Raw genomic sequence first — 11,088 nt, 5'->3', positions numbered from 1 at the left:
CACCAAATTGGCGCCGTTGCCAAATTCTGAGTAGATTTAAACATTGAGATTTAGTCAATTGCTTGAGACTAAGTCATTTTTATTTTCTTTTGTTACTGACTCTTCTTCACCTCCCTTTAATCTACAGGTGTATGAACTTGAGGAGCAGGGGTCCATCAAACCTAGTTCCAAGAGCAGCAGACATCAGGGCTTTAGAGAGAGAGTGTGCTAGAAAGAGAAGAGAAGAAGAACATCAGGCTCAATTGCAGAGACTGAACACTGACATAGGAGACGTTCATCAAGAAGATGCAGGCGTCAATGGCGCTAACAACAATGGCCCACCTAACCAACAACGAGCAGCTCGACCCATTGGCACTTACGACCGTCCAAACATTCATGGTCATAGATTGGGAATCCGAGCATCCGCTGTGGCAGCCAACAACTTTGAGATCAAGTCAGGACTCCTCAACGTGATCGAGAACAACAAGTATCATGGCTTGGCTCTAGAGGATCCATTTGATCACTTGGACAGGTTCGACAGCTATTGTGGGTTGTCAAAAACCAATGGTGTGTCCGAAGATGCCTTAAAGCTCAAGCTATTCCCTTTCTCTTTGGGAGATAAGGCACGTCAGTGGGAGAAGTCTCTACCCAGCGACTCCATTACCACTTGGGATGACTGCAAGAAAGCATTCTTGGAGAAGTTCTTCTCTACTTCAAGAACTGCTAAGCTGAGAAACGAGATTTCCAGCTTTCAACAGAAGGGCTTGGAAGGTTTCAGTGAAGCCTGGGAGAGATTCAAGGGCTACCAAGCTCAATGCCCACACCATGGTTTCTCTAAGGAGAGCTTGCTGAGCACATTCTACCGTGGTGCTCTCCCTAAGTACAGGGCCAGACTGGATACAGCTAGTAATGGGTTCTTCTTGGGGAGAACTGAGGAGGATGCAGAGGAGCTGGTTGACAACATGGTTAAGAGTGATGCAGTCTACAGTGGAGACCACGACAGACGCAGTAGAACTGTTGATAAGCAGACGAGGAAGGAATTGAAGGCTCTACAGGATAAGATAGACATCCTCATTGCTGATAAAGCTACCCAAGAGCAGCTGCACTTTGTTGGCAACCCAAGCCAAGAGACACCAGTTGTTGTCCATGAAGTTGAGGGTTTGGAAGGTCAGGAAGAGCTGTGTTTCATCAACAACAATGGTAGCTGGTACAAGAAAGAACCCAACTTTCAGTACAACAACTACCAACAGAAATCCTATTCCAACAACCAACAGAGTGGTTATCAGCCTCGGAACAATCAGCAAGGCAGCTATCAACCTCAGCAAAACCCTCCTCCTGGATTCAACAACAAGGGCAACCATTCTTCCCAACAACAATCTAATCCCTCTACCTCCACTCCTCAAGTCAGCAGCACTGATGCTCTACTGAAACAAATCCTGGAGTCTCAAACAAGAAGTGAGAAGCATGTTGGCTATGAGTTGAAGAATCTTCACTCAAAGATTGATGGGAGCTACAATGAGCTCAACAACAAGTTCAGAGCTTTGGAGAACCAGTTTGCTGCCATGAACACTCAACAAAATCGCCAACAGGGTTCTCTACCTGGAAAATCTGAGCAAAACCCCAAGGAAACCATGAAAGCTATCACTCTCAGGAGTGGTAAGGAGTTACCTCAGAGAACACTCACCAAGGATGCTGAGAAACAAAGTGAGGGGGTTGCCATCACCATAGATGATGAAGTGGTGATTGTTGATGAGAAGATCAATGACGAGATCTTGGAAAAGATAGTGGAAGCAAAAGGAAAAGGAAAGGTTGGAGAAGAGAAGAAAACAGTTAAAGATGGTGAAGTTGTCACTCCTGCAAGTGAAAACTCTTTTGTTCCTCCTGCCTATGAACCCAAGCTTCCATTCCCAGGTCGATTCAAGAGGCAGCTGCTAGAGAAGTACAAAGCTTTGTTTGACAAGCAAATGAGTGAAGTCCAGGTCACAATGCCCATTATTGACGCTTTCATGCTGATCCCTCAGTACAGCAAGTTCCTCAAAGATGCTGTAGCTGCAAAGAAGAAAGAGATGGAGGGCATGGTGATTCTCACTCATGAGTGCAGTGCTATCATTCAGAGACTGGTCATTCCAAAGAAGCTAGAAGATCCAGGATGCTTCACATTACCTTGTGCTCTTGGACCTATGGTATTTGATAGATGTCTCTGCGATTTGGGAGCTAGTGTCAGCTTGATGCCCCTATCTGTTGCTAAGAAGCTGGGTTTCACTCAGTACAAGAAGTGTAGACTTTCTCTGGTATTGGCTGATCGTTCAGTGAAGTACCCTGTGGGTATCTTAGAGGACCTCCCAGTGATGGTTGGAAATTATGAGATCCCTACAGACTTTGTGGTGCTTGAAATGGGTGAAGAAGCTCAAGATCCTTTAATCCTTGGAAGACCTTTCTTAGCCACAGCAGGAGCTATTGTTAATGTTAAAGAAGGCAAGATTGATCTCCATCTGGGTAAAGGGCACGTTCTGCATTTCGACATCAAGGAAGTAATGAGGAGGCCAACAGTTCAAGGACAAGTGTTCTACATCGAAGAGATGGATGCCCTTGCTGATGAACTCCTTGAAGAGTTGTCACTAGAGGACCCTCTACAGCATTCTTTAACTGTAGAGAAGGAGACTGAGGTGATTGAGAACCTGGAGAGTACTGCCTATGGGATGATGCTGGATTCACACCAGGCGTTTTTCAGTAAGGACCAGTACGAGGAGCTTCCACAGATGGTTCACCAACAAGTCTCAGTCACTCAACAAGAGGACAACCAGCAGGATGACTGGAGTGAACTTAAGGCACCTAAAGTGGAGCTTAAACCTCTTCCCCATGGTGTAAGGTATGCATTCCTTGGTCCTAATGAAACTTACCCTGTCATTGTGAGTAGTGAACTTACTGAAAATGAGCTATCTGAACTTTTGAAAACACTTAAAAGATTTAGAAAGGCAATAGGTTACTCACTAGATGACATCAAGGGGATATCACCCTCTTTGTGCATGCATAGGATACATCTTGAGGATGAATCAATGACTTCTATCGAGCATCAAAGAAGGTTAAATCCTAACCTGAAGGATGTTGTAAAGAAAGAGATTCTTAAACTCCTAGATGCTGGTGTTATTTACCCTATCTCAGATTCTAAATGGGTATCACCTGTGCATGTTGTACCAAAGAAAGGTGGTATCACTGTGATCAAGAATGACAAGGATGAATTGATACCAACAAGAACCATCACAGGTCATAGAATGTGCATTGATTACCGAAAACTAAACTCTGCATCTAGAAAGGATCATTTTCCACTACCATTTATTGATCAGATGCTTGAGAGACTTGCAAATCACCCATTCTATTGTTTCCTTGATGGGTACTCAGGATTTTTCCAAATCCCCATACATCCCAATGATCAAGAGAAAACGACATTCACATGTCCCTATGGTACCTTTGCATATCGAAGAATGCCATTTGGACTATGTAATGCTCCAGCCACCTTTCAAAGGTGCATGATGTCAATTTTCTCTGATCTGATTGAGGATGTTGTGGAGGTATTCATGGATGATTTCTCTGTCTACGGATCTTCGTTTTCTGCTTGTTTGTCAAATTTGTGCAGGGTCCTACAGAGATGTGAAGACACCAACCTTGTGCTGAATTGGGAGAAGTGTCACTTCATGGTCAAGGAAGGGATTGTGCTAGGACACAAGATTTCAGAGAAGGGGATTGAGGTGGATAAAGCCAAAATCGATGTTATGGTTGGTCTGCCTCCACCAAAGACAGTGAAAGACATCCGGAGTTTTCTTGGTCATGCTGGATTCTACAGGAGGTTCATCAAGGATTTCTCCATGATCACTAGACCTTTGACCAGACTGCTGTGCAAGGAAGCTACCTTCAGTTTTGATGTAGAATGTCTACAAGCTTTCAAGAAGCTGAAAGGTGAACTCGTTAGTGCCCCAATTGTCCAGCCACCTGATTGGGATCTCCCTTTTGAGATCATGTGTGACGCCAGTGACTATGCTGTGGGAGCTGTTCTGGGGCAGAAGAAAGATGGCAAAACCCATGTGATCTATTATGCCAGCCAAACCCTCAATGATGCCCAGATGAAGTATGCCACAACAGAGAAGGAGATGCTGGCAATTGTTTTTGCCTTTGAGAAGTTCAGGAGCTACTTGGTTGGGTCTAAAGTCATTGTCTACACAGATCATGCCGCCTTGAGACACCTTTTGGCCAAGAAAGATGCAAAACCCAGGCTTTTGAGGTGGATCCTTTTGCTCCAAGAGTTTGATATGGAGATCAAGACAAACCTGGAGTTGAGAATGGAGTAGCTGATCATTTGTCCAGGTTGAGGATAGAGTCTGGTGTCCCTATTGACGAAGGACTTCCTGAAGAGCAGATCATGGCTATCGAAGCAGTGATAGCAGTTTGTGAGACTGGTAGGAAGCTGGAAGAGGTCAAAGCAACAGAGGAGAAAGAACCTTGGTATGCTGATTTGGTGAACTACCTAGCCACAGGAAGAGAACCTTTGAATCTTGTAGGGTATGCCAAGAAGAAGTTCTACAAGGATGTGAAAAGATATTACTGGGACGAACCCTACCTCTACATTCTCTGCAAAGATCAGCTTTATAGGAGAGTGGTTGCAAATGAGGAGATTGATGGGATCCTTGCACAGTGTCATGGATCATCCTATGGAGGTCACTTTGCCACTTCAAACAGTTGCAAAAGTATTACAAGCTGGATTCTGGTGGCCACATATGTTCAAGGATACACAAGACTTTGTTTCGAAGTGTGATTCTTGCCAAAGAAGAGGAAACATCACCAAGAGGAATGAGATGCCTCAAAATCCAATCCTTGAAGTTGAAGTGTTTGATGTCTGGGGTATTGACTTCATGGGACCATTTCCATCATCTTTTGGCAACAAATATATCCTTGTGGCTGTTGATTATGTCTCCAAATGGGTGGAAGCCATTGCAAGCCCCACCAATGATGCTAGAGTTGTAATCAAGATGTTCAAGAGCATCATCTTCCCAAGGTTTGGAGTTCCAAGAGTTGTAATCAGTGATGGAGGTTCCCACTTCATTAACAAACTGCTTGAGGGACTTCTCAAGAAGAACGGTGTGAAGCACAAGGTGGCAACTCCTTATCATCCCCAAACAAGTGGCCAAGTTGAGATTTCTAACAGGGAGATCAAATCTATCCTGGAGAAGATTGTGGGGATTACAAGGAAGGATTGGTCTAATAAGCTTGACGATGCACTTTGGGCTTATAGGACAGCGTACAAGACACCACTGGGTACCACACCTTTCAACCTAGTGTATGGGAAAGCTTGCCATTTGCCAGTGGAGCTTGAGTACAAGGCACTATGGGCAATAAAGTTGCTGAACTTTGACATCAAGAGTGCCAAGGAGAAAAGGCTCTTTCAGCTACACGAGCTTGATGAGATAAGAATGGATGCTTTCGAGAACTCAAGAATCTACAAGGAGAAGACTAAGGCTTTCCATGACAAGAACATCCTGAAGAGAGAGTTTAAAGAAGGAGACCAAGTTCTTCTCTACAACTCTAGGCTGAAGTTGTTTCCAGGAAAGCTTAAGTCAAGGTGGTCCGGTCCTTTCAAGGTCAAGGAGGTTAGACCATATGGAGCAATAGTTTTGTGGAGCACTGATGGAAGAGACTTCACAGTCAATGGACAAAGGGTTAAGCTCTACATGGCTACTGCACCAGAGGAAGATGGGGTTTCAACTCCACTGTCTGATCCTACCCCGGCCTAATCTAAAAGGAGGCAAAGTCAAGCTCGGGACTTAAAACAAGCTCACTTGGGAGGAAGTCCCATGCGTATCCTTGTACATATTGCATTGGTATTTCCATTTTTCATCTTATTGCATAAAAAAAAAAAAGAGAGAGAAGTTGTGTGCAGGTGCTTGATCGGTTCATTTTGAGCAGGAGTCGTGCGTGGGAGCGAGGTCTCACAGCGACACCTCAAGGTCGCTCCAGCTGGGAGCGAGGTTTCGAGAGCGACACTCCAAGGTCGCTCGCGTTTTCGTCGTCGGATCAAGAAAAATCGCCTCAGAGCGAGGTCTCGGAGCGAGGCCGAAGGGTCGCTCCAGCTGGGAGCGACATTATGGGAGCGACACCTCGGAGTCGCTCGCGTTTTCGACGAAACGGAGCTCAAAAACTGACCCGGAGCGACGTCCTAGAGCGACGCCTTGAAGTCGCTCCAGCCCAGAGCGAGGTTTCTAGAGCGACACTTCAAGGTCGCTCGCGGTTTTGTCGAAACACGACGCGAGGAAACGACTCGGGAGCGACCTTTCCCAGCGACACCCTCACGTCGCTCCCGAACCGGTCCAGGTAAGTTTCCTAACTCTAAACCCCGGTTTGATTCAAGTAAACCGACCCTAGACCACCCTAAACCGAACCGGACGACCCTAAACCTACCCCAACCCCCGCGACTCTATCTCTCTCACTCTCCCCTCCTCTCACAAACTCACAAACTCTCTCAAACTCACCCACACCAAAAATCCCAAAACCTTCTCAATTCTCACCCAAATCAACTAGTTCTTGTTTCTAAACCAAGCTTTCGCCCCTGTAGCCTATTCCTCACCACCCATTCACCATTTCCTTTCATCCAGAGCAAGGTATTGAGTTTTTAAATTCAAATTCGTAGGTCCATGAACCCTAGAATTTGAAAGTCGAAATTTGGTCACTTTCTTGCTAGATTGTGGTGAAATAGACTAGGGAAAGTTTATCTATCAAGTTGGGTTGTTGAATTAATGGTGAAATTGAGTTTAATTTGCACTTTGGCAAAATTAGGGTTCATGGAATTAGGATTTTCGAATTTGACCTTAATTGGGTGAGTTTGTGGGTGAACTAGATGTGTTAAGGTGTTACAAGAGTGAGAATTGTTGCATTGTGTTGAACTTGAGTTTAAATTGATAATTCATTTGTTAAGTTCACTTTTGCAATTTTCTCTTGCAAAATCCTGTTTTTCTTTACTTCCAACTACTTATCCCTTTTCAAGTTTTTACTTCTTCAGGTGAAAATGGTTAAGAAGACAAAGGGAAAGTTGGAAGCTGAGAAGCAAGAAGCTGAAAGAAAAGAGTTTGCATTAAGAGGAAAAGCTTTATCCTGCGAGCCAACTGGGTCAGGGACGCAGAGAACCGTTCGACAGCAGACTTTGGCTGCAAGGAAATCGCAAGAACAAGAGAAGAGGGCTGGGAAAAGTGTAGCAGTTCCCACTCATGAGGAGAGTGAAACTGAGAGTGCTGATGAGCAGGCACCTACGAAGAAAGCCAAGATGTCCAAAGGAAAAGGGGTTGCTGTTGATCGAGACAGGGCAAAAACTCCATCTGTGGAGGAGCTGTATGATCACTTGAAGAATGGGGTCACTTGGGCTCCAACCAGGTTCGCCGACCTCGATTTGCTGAAGGAGTTGGGCCTAGAATCCGATATTGAGGCGATGCTGGGACATTTGAAGATGCCAAAACTCCTCACCATGGCTTATCCTTTCTACAAGGATGTCACTTGTCAGTTCCTATCCTCTCTTGTGGTCACTTACCACGACACGGCGCATGTGAGGCAAGGATGGGGAAAAATCACGTTCAAGGTCAATGGAAGGGAATACAACATGAACTTCAAGGACATTGGGAGGGTCATGGGGTTCCAAGACCTAGAAGACCACTCACTTCCCAAGTGTGAGAACCTCCCCACAGAGCTTTGGAAGTTGATCACTGGAAACAGGCACTCTACCGGGGCTGACAAGAACTCACACATCCGACACCCGTCTGTACGCTACCTCCACAGATTGCTAGTCCATGCTTTCTACCCACGGAAGCAAGCTGGTAATGTTACTGAGGAAGACATGCGACTGCTCTGTCCGGCTATCCGTCCTTACGCTCAACCTGGAGTGTTACCCCTTCCCAGCACTGATATCTATGCTACCTTTGGGATGGTCAGTTTCTTTGTGGGCCGTCTCGAACACTACAGAGACTGGGCGTGGTACACCACTGATTCGCGCCCAAAGATGGGGATAGGCGGAATGATCACACCACTGCTCCAATTTCTGAATGTTCCCTTGGGAAAGGACGCAGCGGGGCCTAGGTTCATTGATGGCACCTACTTGAGGATTGCCACCTATTTCAGTGGGATGTATGGGAAGGACTACGTCTACCACTACTACTTGCAGGGCAAGCCAGTCGAGGTGGTTCTTCCAAACCGGAACCTGACGAGTTTAGAGATACCAGGAGCTGTCAGCTTCAACATTCCCCAGGAGTACTTTCTCGGAGAACACGGGCCTCTCGATCCAATTCAAGCAGCTTCATCAAGGAGAAGGAGTGTCCCTACGCAACCTGACCCGCCTGTTGCAGACACGTCTGAGCATATCTATGGACCTCCGCGCTACTACTTCAAGCCCCATGACGGAGTCCTTCCCCCTGGAGCTCTCCGTGATGCTCATGACCACATTGGTCGTCTCCAGAGGTGGAACAAAGCTCAGGACAGAACGATAGAAAAGCTGAAGGATAAGTGCAAGGCGCTCAGCAAGACTGTGAAGAAGCAGGCAAAGACTTCAGCCAAGTTCATGAAGAAAGTAGCTGATGTCTTAACTAGGGGAGGAATAGCTGGATGTAGCTCAGCCGATTTCGCTTTCGCGAACACCTCAAACCCCCAGCCCCCACCCCCGCCTGATGCTCTTGGCTTCCCCCTCACTGCTGCGCAGCTTCAGCGTAAGTGGAGGAACCCACCCACTCAACCTTCCACTTCCGGCAACAAATCCCCATCCCTCGCTTCTTCTGACAGTGAGCACGAGATTGACGAGGTTGAGAGCCAGCCATGGTATGGAGGCTCCGGTTCAGCATCCGGTGGTTACTACACCACCTTCCCTCCTGACGACGACGATGCTGGGGCATCTGCCCCCACCTATTATCCATAGGAGGTACTTCTTTCTCTCCCTTGTATATACCATTTCATTTTTTGCATATTAGTTTTCTTCTCGGTATCTCCTTCTTTCTTTGACAACACAGAGACTGTGTAACTCAAGTTTGGGGGAGGTACCAAGCATTTGATCATGTTTGCTTTGATTGTGTTTCATTTGAGTCATGCATTGCACACCTATTTGCATAAAAAAAAAAAAAAGGATTTTTCATTTAGTTTACATCATTTGCACCATTAGGAGAGTCTAGAGCATATAGGTTGCATTCACTTGCATTGGGAGCAATGATTTTAAATGCCTTGTAAAGAACACTACGTTGCACCATTGAGTAGCCATGCACCTCTCGAAAAGACTTGTATGTTTCGAGCCTTGAAAACTCTTCTTGAAACTTGTTGATTGCTGAAACTCAGTCTTTGAAGCCAACTACAACCTTATTAGAAATGAATGAACTTAATGCTTCTTGCTTAGGGTCCCTTGTGTACTGAGTCATGGCTATACACACTGGAGTTGTCACATCTTTTATGCCAATCTTTTTGACAAACTCTAGTGGTAGACCACTCCCAAAACCTTTCCTTCCTTTTAAGCTTTCATTGTTTGATGAGTGAGGCCTTCTTCGGAAAGTCTTACATGCGCATAATGTTGAGAGTATCGGGAACGACAATGCTTGATCTTCATTTTTGCTAGATTGGACACTCTTTTGTCTAGCTATAGGTGGGAGGGTGAGTGTTGTGATCATGATTTGGGAGAAATGAAAAATAAAAAGGATAGACTCTTTGTGCTTAAGTGAATTGATTTTCTGGGATAAGTAGAGAACCTCTAGCTCTAGTTTTGAAAAGTCTTGGCCCCCAACCTAAAAAAAAAAATATATAAAAAAAAAAAAAGGAAATCGAAAAAAAAAAAAAAAAGAGAAAAGAAAGAAAAGGGGGCTAGCAAAGTTGTTAGGAGCTAAGAAATGTTTTGAGGTTGTAGAAAAATCCCTTGTAGATTTCAAAAAGAAAGAGTTAAAGTTCTTAGGATCTTTTGGTGAGAGATGTGAGTTGGGTTTGACATTTGGGAATGATTGTGTAATTGTATGTTTGGGAAAAGGGTAGAATAATGGAGATTGAGCATTGTATGCATGAGTTGGTCCCTTTCTTAGATATATTATGTGCAATGTCAAGGCTACTTGTTTTGAGAGTAAACCACCTTAAAGATCATATGTTTTGAACCTCTGGAATCACTTGAATAAAAGCCTTCCCTTACCCAACCAAATGACTTGGACCAACGGACCATTTGCAAGAATTCACCTGATGTTTTGTGCTTAATGAATGTGAGAGTTGGTTGATTTGAATGTGTGGATGCTTGATGATGAGTGTAGGGACAAAAGGAGTTGAGATAGGCCTAGAGAAGCTAGAGTGTAATAAGAGAGTGTGCTAATTATATTTGCTAGTGGTGTTTCTTTTGGCTATGAGCTCCCACCTTCAAATTTCTCTCCCTATGAGCTCTAGAAAGTTCACTTGTGGACAAGCAAAGAACAAGTTTGGGGGAGTTGATATCATGCATATTTCCATTGTTTTATCCATCCATCCATATGCATTTTGATCATATAGATTAGGATTTAGTCATGTTTAGGTTGCATTTTGCATACATGAGTCCTTATCAGGTATTGGAGTATCACATGGAGTTCTTGGAGACGTTTGGGTGCATTTGGAGCTCAAAAGAAGTGTTTAAAGTGATCAGCGGACGAGCAACACACCGGAGCGACCTAACCGCAGCGACACGATGAAGTCGCTGTGCCTTACCTCTCGGAGCGACCTAACCGGAGCGACGTCCTGAAGTCGCTGTGCCTTACCTCTCGGAGCGACCACGTTGGAGCGGTCCTGAAGTCGCTCGCTCTTTTGACGAAACAGAGCTCAAAACTGAAGCCGGAGCGACCTCTCGCAGCGACACCCTGAGGTCGCTCCCGAAGCCCAGAGCGACGTGCTGGAGCGACTTGCCGAGGTCGCTGCGCGTCGCCTATCTGCTCGAATTCATGTTTTCTCAAGGGCCTTTTTGTCATTTTATTATGCACGTTTTTTATTCTGAAAACCTATGTTTTAATACTCTGTAAGCCACCAAGAGGGGATTATCTTTTTGTTCTTAGAAAAACCACCAAAAACCTTTGGAAAGTCATCTCTTTGAATCAATTGATC

At 45.1% G+C, this 11,088-nt stretch overlaps 2 protein-coding genes, 1 non-coding gene and 1 pseudogene across 3 annotated transcripts; 3 read left to right on the top strand and 1 right to left on the bottom strand.

Moving 5' to 3' along the window:
• Positions 1 to 704: 704 nt before the first annotated feature.
• LOC117126384 lies at positions 705 to 811 on the bottom strand. The gene has a single exon (XR_004448952.1). It is a non-coding gene; the product is annotated as a small nucleolar RNA R71 (small nucleolar RNA).
• A 260-nt stretch (positions 812 to 1,071) lies between these two features.
• On the top strand, positions 1,072 to 5,021 carry LOC103874149 (annotated as a pseudogene).
• Positions 5,022 to 5,244: 223 nt separating this feature from the next.
• LOC117126152 lies at positions 5,245 to 5,762 on the top strand. Its single transcript, XM_033273575.1, has 2 exons — positions 5,245 to 5,269; positions 5,335 to 5,762. Exons 1-2 carry the CDS (start codon positions 5,245 to 5,247, stop codon positions 5,760 to 5,762), a joined length of 453 nt encoding a protein of 150 aa, XP_033129466.1.
• Positions 5,763 to 5,806: 44 nt separating this feature from the next.
• Positions 5,807 to 9,487, top strand: LOC117126192. Its single transcript, XM_033273744.1, has 2 exons — positions 5,807 to 6,626; positions 7,025 to 9,487. Exon 2 carries the CDS (start codon positions 7,031 to 7,033, stop codon positions 8,915 to 8,917), a length of 1,887 nt encoding a protein of 628 aa, XP_033129635.1. The 5' UTR covers positions 5,807 to 6,626; positions 7,025 to 7,030; the 3' UTR covers positions 8,918 to 9,487.
• The last annotated feature ends 1,601 nt before the right edge of the window (positions 9,488 to 11,088 follow it).

This window comes from Brassica rapa, chromosome A06 (genome assembly GCF_000309985.2).
Source record: "Brassica rapa cultivar Chiifu-401-42 chromosome A06, CAAS_Brap_v3.01, whole genome shotgun sequence".
NCBI lineage: Eukaryota > Viridiplantae > Streptophyta > Magnoliopsida > Brassicales > Brassicaceae > Brassica > Brassica rapa.
The sequence above is the reverse complement of the archived record's forward strand: the minus strand, read 5'-3'. Positions and strand labels throughout refer to the sequence as shown.